General features: G+C 44.6%; 1 protein-coding gene across 3 annotated transcripts in view; it reads right to left on the minus strand.

Annotated features, from left to right (window-relative positions):
* Window positions 1–2: 2 nt before the first annotated feature.
* The window catches only part of MINAR1 (membrane integral NOTCH2 associated receptor 1), a 42,970-nt gene continuing 30,078 nt past the window's right edge, over window positions 3–12,894 (minus strand). Inside the window, exons 2-4 of one of the 3 annotated variants that reach the window (XR_014260296.1) lie at window positions 11,851–12,105; window positions 11,419–11,486; window positions 6,480–6,584 (exon numbers count right to left, since the gene is read on the minus strand). Coding sequence is in view for 2 of the 3 variants with exons in the window: in XM_082448612.1 (XP_082304738.1) it covers window positions 6,387–6,584; window positions 11,851–12,105 (453 nt within the window). In the remaining variant the exon portion in view is untranslated. Of the gene's footprint in view, window positions 11,487–11,850; window positions 12,106–12,894 lie in introns of all 3 variants that reach the window. The other 2 variants (XM_082448612.1, XM_082448613.1) reach the window with 2 other exon arrangements.

A 12,894-nucleotide genomic window follows, 5' to 3' on the forward strand; every position in this document is an offset into this window, starting at 1 on the left:
TCATTTTTTCAGAATACTTAGGCAAAATTCAACCCAGGTCCAGTCCATCTGTATGCAAACTTTGGATTTGTGGGTCTTAATTAATATTTTATCATAAAACTAAAAAGCATTCTTATACCCAGCATGGTATAGTCTCTCTAACGTTCTCCAAGATCTCATCAGAGACCTCTTTCTGTGTTTAGGTGTCAAGATATTAATTGCTTTTTCCAATGTGTCGTGACTCGTGTTTAATCACTTTTCTTTAATGACTCAAGCTGGGAACTCAGTGATGTTTGTGAGTGGCAGGATGACATAAAAGAAGCTGGGTGAATTCTCTCTTCACCATCCTCCATGATGTGATTTCACAAGCTCAGGCTTCTGCCCAAGTAAGCTATCATTCACTTACTTCATGGCGAGAAATGCCTAACGTCTCAGGGTTGAAAAAATTATGTCAATGTTGTGCTTACACAAGAACAGATGACAGGACAAATGGAGCAGAATAAAAAGTCCAGAAAACCATATATACTTTCAACAGACTAATGTCAAAGGGGGAAAGATGAACTTTCTAATAAATAGCACCGATCAATGGATATACAAATGGGGAAGAAACGTATCTTAACCCCCTACCTCATACCAGGTATAAATATCAATTCCAAAAAGAGTAAAATATTTTTTTTAAATATATTTATTTATTTATTTTTGGCTGTGTTGGGTCTTTGTTGCTGCGTGGGGGGCTTTCTCTAGTTGCGGCGAGCAGGGGCTACTCTTCGTTGTGGTGTGCAGGCTTCTCATTGCGGTGGCTTCTCTTGTTGTGGAGCACGGGCTCTAGGCGTGTGGGCTTCAGTAGTTGTGGCTTGCGGGCTCTAGAGCGCAGGCTCAGTAGTTGTGGCACACGGGCTTAGTTGCTCCGTGGTATGTGGGATCTTCCCAGACCAGGGCTCGAACCTGTGTCCCCTGCATTGGCAGGTGGATTCTTAACCACTGCGCCAGGGAAGCCCCCCCAGGAAGAGTACATTATTAATAATGCCATTTGCCGCAACATGGATGGACCTAGAGATTGTCATACAGAAGAGAGAAGAGATTGTCTCTCTCTGAAGTCAGACAGAGAAAGAGAAACATCGTATGATATCGCTTACATGCGGAATCTAAAAAGAAATGATGCAAATGAACTTACAAAACAGAAACAGACTCACAGACTTAGAGAACGAACTTATGGTTACCAGCAGGGAAAGGTGGGGGGCAGGGATAGGGAGTGTGGGATTGACATGTATACATTGCTGTATTTAAAATGGATAACCAACAAGGACCTACTGTAGAGCACAGGGAACTCTGCTCAATACTATGTAACAACCTAAATGGAAAAAAGAATAGATACATGTATATGTATAACCGAATCACTTTGCTGTACACCTGAAACTAACATAACATTATTAATCAACTATACTCCAATATAAAATAAAAAGTTAAAAATATAAAAAAATAATTTTAAAAAAGAAGTACAGATCTAACCATGAAAAATAAAACAATAAAGCTCCTTAAAGAAAGTATACAGCATCTTCATGACATTGGAGTCTGTATAGATTTCTCAAACAAGACTCAAATTGCCAATCATAAGAAGAAAATGATGCATTTTTATGTTAAAATAGAGAACTTTCATTGATCAAAAAGACAGCATTAAAAGAGTAGAAAATGCAGCTCACAGAATGGAAAATCATATTTATAATGTATATCTGACAAATAACTCATTTCCAGAATTTGTAGAGAATGTCTACAAATCAATAAGAAAAAGACAAAAACCTAATAAAACTGGCAAAAATGTGGACAGGCACTCCACAAAATATGAGATCTAAATGGTCAATAAACATACAAAAAGGTAGCAAGTCTTATTAGTGACCAGAAAAACTCAAATTAAATACACAGTGAGCTACCCCTACACACCGAGCAGAATGGCTCAAATGAGAGACAGACAGTATCAATGGCTAAGTAGGATGTAGAGCAAGTGGAACTGCCATATATACTGCTGATGGGACTGTAGGTTGGTAGAACCATGTTCAAAAACTTTTTGACAGTGTCTACTAAAGCAAAACATAAGCACATCTCATGATCCAGCGGTTTTACTCCTAGGTATACCCATTACAGACATGCACATACAAGCATATTCATAGCCCCAAGCTGGAAGCTACCCAGATGTCCATCAACAGTGGAATGAATAAATAAATCGTACTATATTCACAATCAGTGCAATGAGAATGAGAAAACTACAACCACACACCACAGCATGGATGTTTTTCACAACATTATGTTGAGTGACACAAAAGAGTACATACTGCATGAAATGCATTCACACAAAGCTTTAAAACAGGCAAAACTACCATGTGCCTTTAAAAGTCAGGACAGTTGTTCTTCTTTGCAAGGTTTTCGCTGGAAGGGGGCCTGAGGGAGGTTTTTGGGGTGCTTGAATGTTCTGGTTTTTGATCTGGGTGCTGATTACATGGATGTGTTCAATTTGTGAAAAAGCATCAAGCTGGATGCTTATGATCTGTGCGTGAAACTGACAACTTATAATTCATGCATAGAATAAAATCTCACGGCATGCTATTTTATCATTTTTCAGTTTATTTTCGATTATATTTGGAGAGGCAGATTTCACATGATAGCTTCAAACCAACCATTATACATTAACCAAATTTTACACAAGCCATTTGAAAAAAGATCTAAAAATGTGCTTAGTTATTGGTATTATATAACAATGATCAAGCACCAAGAGTGTGCTGAGAGCTTTTCAGAACAAACATAGAAAAGACGAGTCCCTGCCTTCGTGGATACCCATTCCTTTAGAGTCTTGCGCATAAAACTTCACCTAATATTTCACACCCCTTTACTCATAAGGCATAAATAAGGAAGTTTGTTGCATTTCTCATTGTTACTTAATAAATATTTAATACCCTTTTCCCCAAGTATACCAACTATTACTAATATTTTTGCCTTTAAATACAAATTTCCAAAGTACAATATACAGTATACTCTGATTTGGTATTCACACAGTTGACCACAATATTCTTGCAGGTTGGTTATAATATGAAGCATGTTGAATTTCAACATTCACACATTTTTATACCACTTAACAGAATCATTTACTATTGGCAGAGCTTTTTTTGTTAAGAAAAATGAGGTGCCATTGCTCTTAGATTGATAAACTGTAAACAAAAACAGCACTGCCTTGATTCCAATAAGGGTATCAGAACTTATGGCACATTCAGAACAGTGAATTTTAGCACATCTATCAAGCTAGGCTTGCAGATACCAACCACATAGCTGCATGCCCTAAAATACTAACAATTTATGATCAGCTAGTAACGGGTGATATAAGTATGATTTGCTTGACTGTATTTTCCGTTTAAAGGAGAGGATACTGGTGTAAAATATCTGAAAACTGTGAGCTCGGAAATTTTTTTGCTTCTCTGCAAGGCTGTGTTCCAAGCAAATTCAGACTGAAAAAGAGGATGAAATGATTCCAACTTTAATCATTGGCTAAAGAGATCTAATTTCAAAACAATCCCTTAACTACATCTGATTGTTCATTTTTTTAAATGCAAGAGAAATGAACTGAATTTTGATAGTGTAGTGATTTTCGGTTTCGGCACAAGAAATCATACGTCATGTGAAAATGCCAGAGAGCGTGGTAGAAGCTGGTGCCCACTACAGAAGTCAGGCCAGTCCCTGTGTCACCTCCAGGGAGCTCACAGCAGCAGGAGATTAGAGGCAGGTTTTAGAGGGATGGGTAGATGCTTCCCTCCCGGCCAGACTCTGGTCTTGACCCTTTCTGCAAATAGGATGGAGGAGATGGAGTGAGTCTGGGGTCCAGGGAAAGAAGGTGTAACAAGCTTGGGATCAATGGAGAGAAAGGACCCAACTGTGAACTTCACCTTATCTAGATTCCAAGACCCCAAGCATCCATCAGGATTCAAGCCGTGGATAATCCCTTTCCAGAGGAAACCACCTTGCCTTTGGGCCACCACTGTGTGGTTTCCCAGGGGTATTATCAGGTCTGGATGTTTCCATTATGTGGCAATGATGCTGAGCTGAATTTTAAAGCTACACTGGACTTAGAGCAAGACTAAATTCCTTTGACAACCTCCCCAGATATGAAAAGAGTAGAAGAAAATTCTACAGAGTCCCTTCTCTTCTATACGTGGGGTGGGGCTTAGAGTCATGCCCTCCCTACGGAGCTAGGCACGTGGCCCCAACAGGGCCCATTAGGAATAGATTCACCCAAGGGCAGTGGCAATAGTGGTTTGGTCCATCCACCATGATCCTACCTGGCAAATGAAGGAGTCTGAATGGGATTTGACAAATTTTTCTTATCCTGGGTAACTGCATCTCCACTTCTCTGCCAATCATAGAGCAAGAGATTGGGAACTACCTATCTCTGCTGCTCTCGTGGCTTAGCCTGTGATAAAGGTGAGGGTGGCAGGAATGGGATGTGTTCTAGAGCCGTACTGGTTGGGAGGAGAGCGGAGATGGCAACACCCAACTGCCGAGGGTATTAATCTAGAATCCCTTTTGGGGTGAAAGAAACAACCTTATTGAATGTGCCCAACCCAAAACAGAGCACCAAAAGACTAAAATTCTGACAGTAGACAGTAATATGTATTTCTTTTCATTTTCAATTATAAATCCTCAGTTTTCCATACTAAGGCTTAAATTGCAGTCACCTAGCTGAAAATCTGTACATAAACATGAGACTAGAAATAGATGACATGAAGACCTCTAAAGATGAAGGTTCACTACAGATGAAAGCATCCATCCCTTATTTATTAACAACATGAAATGTTCTGACTACCCTTTACAGTGAACAATAGGATTAGACCCAGCAAGCTAAGCATTATTTGGAAGTTTTTAGGATGGATGCTGAACGCCTATTGCTTTAAAATCTGAGATGCTTCCCAAACCTCTCTTTCAGGAGTGTATTATATCATCCAGAGTGATGATTCTTACTACCAGTATTTATTTATAATCCACCTTGTTCTCAGAAGAATTAAGGTAGCTAGTTTCTATCAATCGTTTTTCTTTAACCTGTAACAAGACATTAGGATCAAATGCCGAAAAGGATTCTTTCCGTCCAATTATGTCAAAGCACCATTCAACAGGTGGAAACTGAGATCAAATTCTAATGAAATTACAACGGCTTCCTTACACTGGAGAAACCTTGCTCTCAAGTTATTTTACAGAGATGACAATAAACCAAACTTAGGTATTTAGATAGACATTATAGATAGATAGATAGATAGATAGATAAACGGTTAAATAGATCTTTTTTTTTTTTTGCACAGCTGACAAGTATTCAAAACTCTGGAGTAGGTGTTGGGGTAGTTGAGAATACCTCACAGCCTTTATCATATTATTGACAAGCTTTCAAAAAAATTTTAAAGCCATTGGAAATGGCTGGTATTAGTGGTGCACGGAAACCATGGTTTATAGTTAGAATGTCAAAGTTCAGCCATTGTCTCTACTCTTCAAGGCACAAGGACAAGTTCCAAATTCTTCAACTCATGTGTGAGAAGCAGAGCAACGGGTACCACCAGGAGACAGAAGATTAAGGAGAGGAACCACACACCAAAGCAAGAATGGGAGGTCCTTTGGGATGCCATGACTTTCAAATATTGATCGTACGTCGTTAGCAAGCAACTCTCCCACACCTTGAGGTGGGTACAGGAAGGTCTCCTGGCCTGAATACCTTGGCCTATTAAGCAGAGAGCACACTTCACGCCACGCCTGATTTGGCAGTCCAGCACCTTCCTACCCTGGGCACCAGGAAGAAGGTCCAGAACGTTTCCATGAAGATCGTAACGATGACAGAAGGGCAAGAATGAAAAGCCGGTAGCCCTTGATAAAAGTCAGCGGAGAAGTAACCCCCTTTATGGATACATACCCTGTTTCTTTGCCTGCGATGATCTAAGAACATTAAGGGAAAGAGAATCCATGCTTTTTTTTTAATTCTTATCTCGCTGTCTCCCTTAGCTTCCCTAAAACAGGCATGGATTAACCATCTCTTCTATAACATTTCCCGCCGTGAAATTTCATCAAAATGGAAAGAATCCAACCAATTAAACTTCCTCTTTTTTTTGCTTGGAATTCAGTTTGTATCTACTGGTAGTCCATTACATTCTTTTGGTAGGAAAAGATATTGCACTTCTTAAAATTCATCCATGTAATTAAGTCAAAGCTAATAGGTAGGTAGATATGTCTCTAGAATGTATACTTCCTGAAGACCACTGTCAGCATTTGCAGAAAAGCCTCCGTGATTTCTATTTCAACAAACTGTGGCCCCACTGGCACGTGATTTTAAACTACAGAGGGAGACGTCGGTGGTCATGAGCCGTAGGCAACATTGCATGTCCAGCGGCTCATGATTTCATTGTGCAGATGGGCACGACGATGACCAGAATGACTGTGCACGTGGCTGCAGCGATCAGGGCAGCGATCTTGCAGACCTTGGCTCGTCTGAACTCGGCTTCTTTCCTTTTTAGTAATGAGTCGTAGCCTGGAGTATAAATATCTTCCATCCAGTATTCTAAGTTGTTTGGGTTTAAAGATTCTTGAGTCTAAAAGTGAAGAGAAGATGTTAGAAATATGGTGAATATGTGCAACAGGTTCAAGACGTTCTGACAATCATCACCCCTGAAGCATCTCAGAGCTGTCTGCAGCTTGCAGGGAGATGACCAAGGAGTCCAACGCTGCCCACCAGCACCCCCCTGAGGTGGACCACCAAGGACTCGGGCTCCCGCACATCCCAGATTGTACCTGCCCCTCTCCTACTACAAAGGTCATGATGGGGGACTTCCCTGGTGGCGCAGTGGATAAGATTCTGTGCTTCCACTGCAGGGGGCCTAGGTTCGATCCCTGGTCAGGGAACTAGATCCCATATGCATGCCACAACTAAGAGTTTGTGTGCCACAACTAAGGAGCCCATGTGCTGCAACTAAGGAGCCCATGTGTTACAACTAAGGAGCCCGCCTGCTACAACTAACACTCAGTGCAACCAAATAAATAAATAAATAAATATTTTAAAAAAACAGGTCACAATGGTCTTGACACAGGAAAACCCAGCGATTTCCTGGGAGCAAGCAAAATAGGGACGAGACAAACAAGACTCTACGCCTCAAGGGCGTACGGCCAAGAACAAGCTGGCCCTGCTGCATGGGAAGCAGGGAAAGTCACTGAAAAATATTCTCCACTAACGGTCCCTAAGAACAGAGCTGTTTAAAGCAAGGCTATTGTATTACTCTGATTTGGTTCCGAGTTCTTCAGTAAAGCCTCTACTGAAAAATCAAAGGCACCTCCCAGATAAGCAGTTCAAACAAAACATAAAATATTTCCATTTCAAACATCTGTCAGGCCACTGCTCACAGGCCAGGTCTACAGACCAGTGGCAGGTCACCCCCATGCCAGGTGCAGGGTCCCCAGTGGGAGAGATCCCCACCCACTGACATTTGTCTCCCAGCCTCCCTGAGATTAATGCCTGCCTGCAGGAGAAATATTATATTTAACCTGTATCACCCAGGAATCCCATTCCCCGTGGATGGCTAGAATCTATTTCCATAAAGAAAGGCAGTGTTCTCATTTTACGGCAAACATTTAATAATGTGACTGTCACATAAAAGCAGCAGCACATTGCAATTCCAAGTGAGGTCGCCTAAATCTTTGAAACACAAGCGAAATATCCAGTTTGAAGATTTTCTCAGATTGTTTAATGTTCATAAAGATGGGCATGTTACAAATCACACACACACACACACACACACACACACACAGGATTACAAAACAAATGCTTCCAAAACTTAAAAAAAAAACCAACTCGGTTGTACTGTGTTATTGGAATATTGATTATTCTAACCCGTATTAGTCATTCTCCACCTCTCCTTTCAGAACCATTCTCTGTTCTTTTCTGCCTTGCTCTGTGCCCCCAGGAGACCGGCCGATACGAACACATCCCAGGTGGATTCAGTCAGTGGGGTACAGCTCCCCCTGCCCCCTCCCTGATGGGCTACAGTTCTATCAGGTACCTGCTCTCACAGCTGTGGGTCTTGGTGGGTTTCAGAAACAGCTCCCTTTCCTTGGCCTTCAGATCCAAGGGCAGCAACGGCGTCTCACTCATGCTGGTCCCTGGGCGCTTCATGGGCTCTAAACCCTGCCTGCACCGCCGCCAAGAGTCCCCTCCTTCCCACTCCCATCATCCGCGAGTATGCCACCTGCTTCCTGCTGGGATGCTGACGACCTACACTCCGTGGACTCCTCCGGCTGCTTTATTGCTCTCCTGCTTTGCTTTTGTTTTGTTTTGTTTTCTGGCCATGCGGCGCGCAGGATCTTAGTTCCCTGACCAGGGATAGAACCCGGGCCCCCTGCGTTGGGAGCACGGAGTCTTACCCACTGGACCGCCGGGGAAGTCCCTGCTCTCCTGTTTCTAATGGCCTTCCAGTACAGGGGCCAGCAGACTCCAGCCCATGGGCCAGATACAGCCCAACACCTGCCTTTGTACAGCCTACCAGTTAAGAACGGTTCTCACATTTTTAAATCATTGAAAAAAAAATAAAAGGAAAACAATAGTCAGTGGTATGTGACAATCATATGAAATCAAATCTCCGTGTCCCAAAATAATATTTTGTCGAAACACAGCCGTATCCAGTCATTTACAAGTTGCCCGTGGCTGCTTGAGACAATTATTGGCAGAGTTGAGCACTTGTGATGGAGACTGTAAGGCCTGCAAAGTCTTAAAGTAGTTACTCTCTGGCCCTTTAGAGAAGAGTTTGCCAATATTCTAGAATATTCTGTACAACGTTGCATAATGAAAAGAGAATGGGACTTCGGGGTCCCTGAAACCCTCCCAGGTCCCCTTCCTCACGGAGGCACAATGTTCAAAGACTTTTCCAATTATTCATGTTATCTGGAAGGGCGGGGAGGGGTGGTAGGCGATGCTGGCCATTGCTAGAACCCACACCATGAGAAACAGGACATGCTCCATGATGGAAAGTTCCTTAAAATGCAGGATTGTCTGTTCAGACTTTGCAAGAAACTCCTACTCCAGCACTTCTGCTAAGTCCCAGGAGCCACGGTCTCCCTGAGTTGCCCAGGGCACTTCTGCTACTGCCCAGCTCCGGCTGTTAGGACAAGTGTCCTTATGCTTGGGCTGCAGCTCTTTCCCCAGCACAGCTCTGTCCGCCATGGGCACTTGGGATCGGTCTGTTTCCCTGGACATGAAAGCTCTTCAGCAATTTAACGGGTACCCTAGAGGGGAGAGAGGGAGCCAAGGTGGGCATATTAAGCTGGGGACTGGTCTGCAGGGGTGGGCTGGTTTGGGTGGAAGGCTGAAGGAGCAGCTCTCCCTGCTCTGGCACTTTGGAGACAGGCTCTGACCAGGGAGGCTGAAACACCACCTCTTCTTCCCAATATTCCCGAGGCGGGCCAAGGAGATAAACAGTGTGTAAACAACACATCAGATTTTGTCTTGTTCCCTCCAGCTCAGACAGAAGGAAACTGGCTTCCTTTCATAGGTAGATATGCTTTAGGGGCTGGGATTCATCCTGTGAAGTAAATTATTTTTAATTACTTTTTCCAACAACCGCAAGCTCTCACGACACCCAGTGGGACACAGGGAGTATCCTCGGTTGTTAATTACGCCTGCTGAACACTGGAAATGGAAACAGGACCTGTACCTTTGTTGCACCCTCAAGTGGCCATTGATGGTAAATTTACATCTTGACGCCATGGGGCCCCAAGAAGATGGTCCAGATGTGGAAGCTGCCCTAAGACAGTACCTGGGTCTCTGCAAAGCGATGAAAACAAGTAAGGTGGTGCCTTTCTGCCTTCATCGAGTTCCTGATACCTGGTCTGCTTTGCTGCAAACGCCCTCGAAAGGCTATCAAACTCTTTCCTGTCTTATATTTTTTTGTGAGACTAGATACACTATCCTTTGCATTTTTAAGTGATGTCACCTAAAGCTCTCTAATCTAAAGATCTTTTATTTTTTATAATTTTGCCTTTACGCTCCTAAACATTGGCACTTTAAAATTGCATGTATCTGTAGGAGCGAAATCTCCCAGACTCTGCCTCCCAAACTTTAAAAAGATGTTTCTCAGTCTATGACTCATTCAATTAATCTGCTCCTGTCAAGGTCATCCCATGATACTGGTGAAACATTGATCATTCCACCAGGTGAGCCATTCACACCTCTAGGCCTTTTCTGACTCGCCTGCAGCTCGTGGCATCCTAATACCCACAGGTTCCAGTGTGGTAGCCACAGCAGAACAGTGGGACCCTCCTGCAGGAGAAGCAAATCCTATCTAGACTGCTTGCCAGCAGGATGGTGACAGGAGAGGACGTGGTCTGAAGGGTCAAGTGGCGTGCAGCTGGCATGGGGACAAAACATGCAGGAGGTGACAGGGGCCAGGAGTACCTCTGGGGTGGTCCTGATATCACCACCCACTTGACTCTCAAGATCTGGCCAGAGATGTCCCTTCCCATAATTGCTGTCATTTAGGGCCCAACATAAACAAATGTCACTGCAGTCATTTGTGTGATGTGAAGCTCCACTATACTGTCATCAACAGAAAAATGACATGGTGGAAAGGCAACATAGGAGGAAGTACAGGAGTCGTATTGCCGGATAGTCCAGTATGAATTTAGACTTGTCAGACCTGCAGCAAGTTCTTGTGCTTCTCAGGGCCTCGATTTCCTCATTTATAAACTTGAGATGAACAACATCACTCCCGCCTGCAGGCCACTGTGCCTTGAGCGAGAGACCGTGATAAAAAGCCCCGTACAGAGTTGATTGATTTCAGCATCATTTCATCAGCGCCAAAATGCCTTTTCGGTGCCTTCTTAATGCCAGGTACTTTAAATACATTATTTTCATTTCTGACAGTGACTCTGAAAGTTAGATATTATTATGGACATTTAACAGGTGAGGGAACCAAAGCTCAAACAGGTGAACATTCCAGGCCACACAGCAAAGGAACCCTGGCTTAGAACCCACACTGCGGGAAAACACATTTCTTTTCTCGCCACTGCACTGCACCTCCTGCAGCCCTCTTGGCTTTAGAGGGAGGCCATTTCAGGGGAGACCTAGCCATACCACCCCCCCCCCACTGGCATCTCTCCAACTGCCCTTTAAGTGGTGTGGACCTGCTGGGACCCGTACGTGAGTGGTGGCGTTGGGATGATAGCCTCACTGCCCACAAAGCTAGCTGGCAGGTGGGGACAGGGTACTTCCTGTGCTCCCGAGGTGATGCGGACACACAGATAAGATGCAGTGTGGATGGAACCAGGTGGAACTGCCCAGCACAATGAAAGTGGCCAAAACCCAGCCCTGCCTGTGGTTGAACAGAAAACATGCCCTCCAGCCACAACTGTATTCACAGAGCTTCCGGGGATGGCGCTTACCTGGGACTGCTCCGTATGGAAACATAATCCATAGCTCGGCTCCCACAAATATGCTTTTATCCCACGTGCTACATGTGGAAGGAGAAATCAGCTTGTGTTTCATTAAACAGTTGGGCTGAGGTCTTGTGAGCAAATACGAGAATCTGCACTTGGTATGGAGTCTTAAACGCATCGTTAGCAAATCGGATGGCCAAAGTCAATCAATCAATCGATCAAGCATTCCCACTGCTACATGTTTACGAAGCAATAAGCAAAATATCAATCCCCTTGTGAAAAATCTCTGCTCTACGATGTATGCAGGTTCAGAATTCCATGGTGGGGACCCAGGGAGCTGAAGGTGAGGGAGCGGGCCGGTTAGGGCATCCGCTATCCATTCCTGCATCCGCCAGGGTGTGGCTGGGCTCCCCCCACCCGGGGCAGTGAGAGGCTCACCTGCAGGTCCAGGGCTGTCAGCTTGCCCTTCTCGCCCGCGTTGCGAGAATACTCCTCGATGGTCCAGGAAGGCTGGCCCCGCTTCACCTCCACCAGCTCCGTCAGCCGCATGTCCGTGTACAGAGGGTTGTTCTTCATGTGGGCCTTGAGGGAGGCGGGGTAGGGGTGAGGGCTGAACACCTGCTCCACCAGGAAGCCGTCTTTGGGCTGCTTGGGCAGTCGGTGCGGCGGGGGCATGTCATACTGCCTGTCTGCCTGCAGAGGGGCACAGAGGAGTCCAGAGAGAGACACAGATGCCATCAGAGAGCCCACAGTGCCAGTGGGCAGACACCAGCTTTCCATCACTGGGCTCTGCCCGGGTAGCAACATGCAGTTATTCACGAGCAAACAGAAGGAATATCTGGACTGGGGGAAATTTACTAGGAAAAGCTTATGACATTGATAATACTCAAATGACCCAACATTTCTATGCCAGGAAGAGATGATTTTATCTTACCCTCATACCATGACTACTATTATTAACACGCATTGTTCAGGTAAGGAAATGGAGCCCAGAAAGACTCAGTAATTTACCCCAGGGTGCACAGCTGCTAACGGGAGGAGCTGGCATTTAAATCTATCATCTGGCTTCAGAGAAGCTCTGCTTAACCACTGCATAGTACTTCCCCCTCTTTTTCTTTTCTTTTTTTTGCCGCACCACGTGGCATGCGGGATCTTAGTTCTCTGACCAGGGACTGAACCTGCGTCCCCTATAATGGAAGTGCAGAGTCTTAACCACTGGACTGCCAGGGAAGTCACTGCCCCCTTTCTCTTACCAATTTCTACCTGGTACTGAGGAGTAAAAGATATGGGGTCCTTCCCCCTAGGAGCTGGCTGAAACCACTGATGCCACACTGCTTCTCTGGATGGAAGAAGCCAAGCCAGGAAGCACGTGGTGGGAGCCTCTAGTGATCTTCAGAGACCTCTGCGTGGCCTTCAGGACAAGGGAACCGTCTGGACCACAGTTTGGAGGCAGGAAGGTGCCCAGCACCGCTGGCATCACGT

The sequence above is a fragment of the Balaenoptera physalus genome (genome assembly GCF_965194825.1).
Source record: "Balaenoptera physalus genome assembly, chromosome: 2".
In the NCBI taxonomy this organism is placed as follows: Eukaryota; Metazoa; Chordata; class Mammalia; order Artiodactyla; family Balaenopteridae; genus Balaenoptera; species Balaenoptera physalus.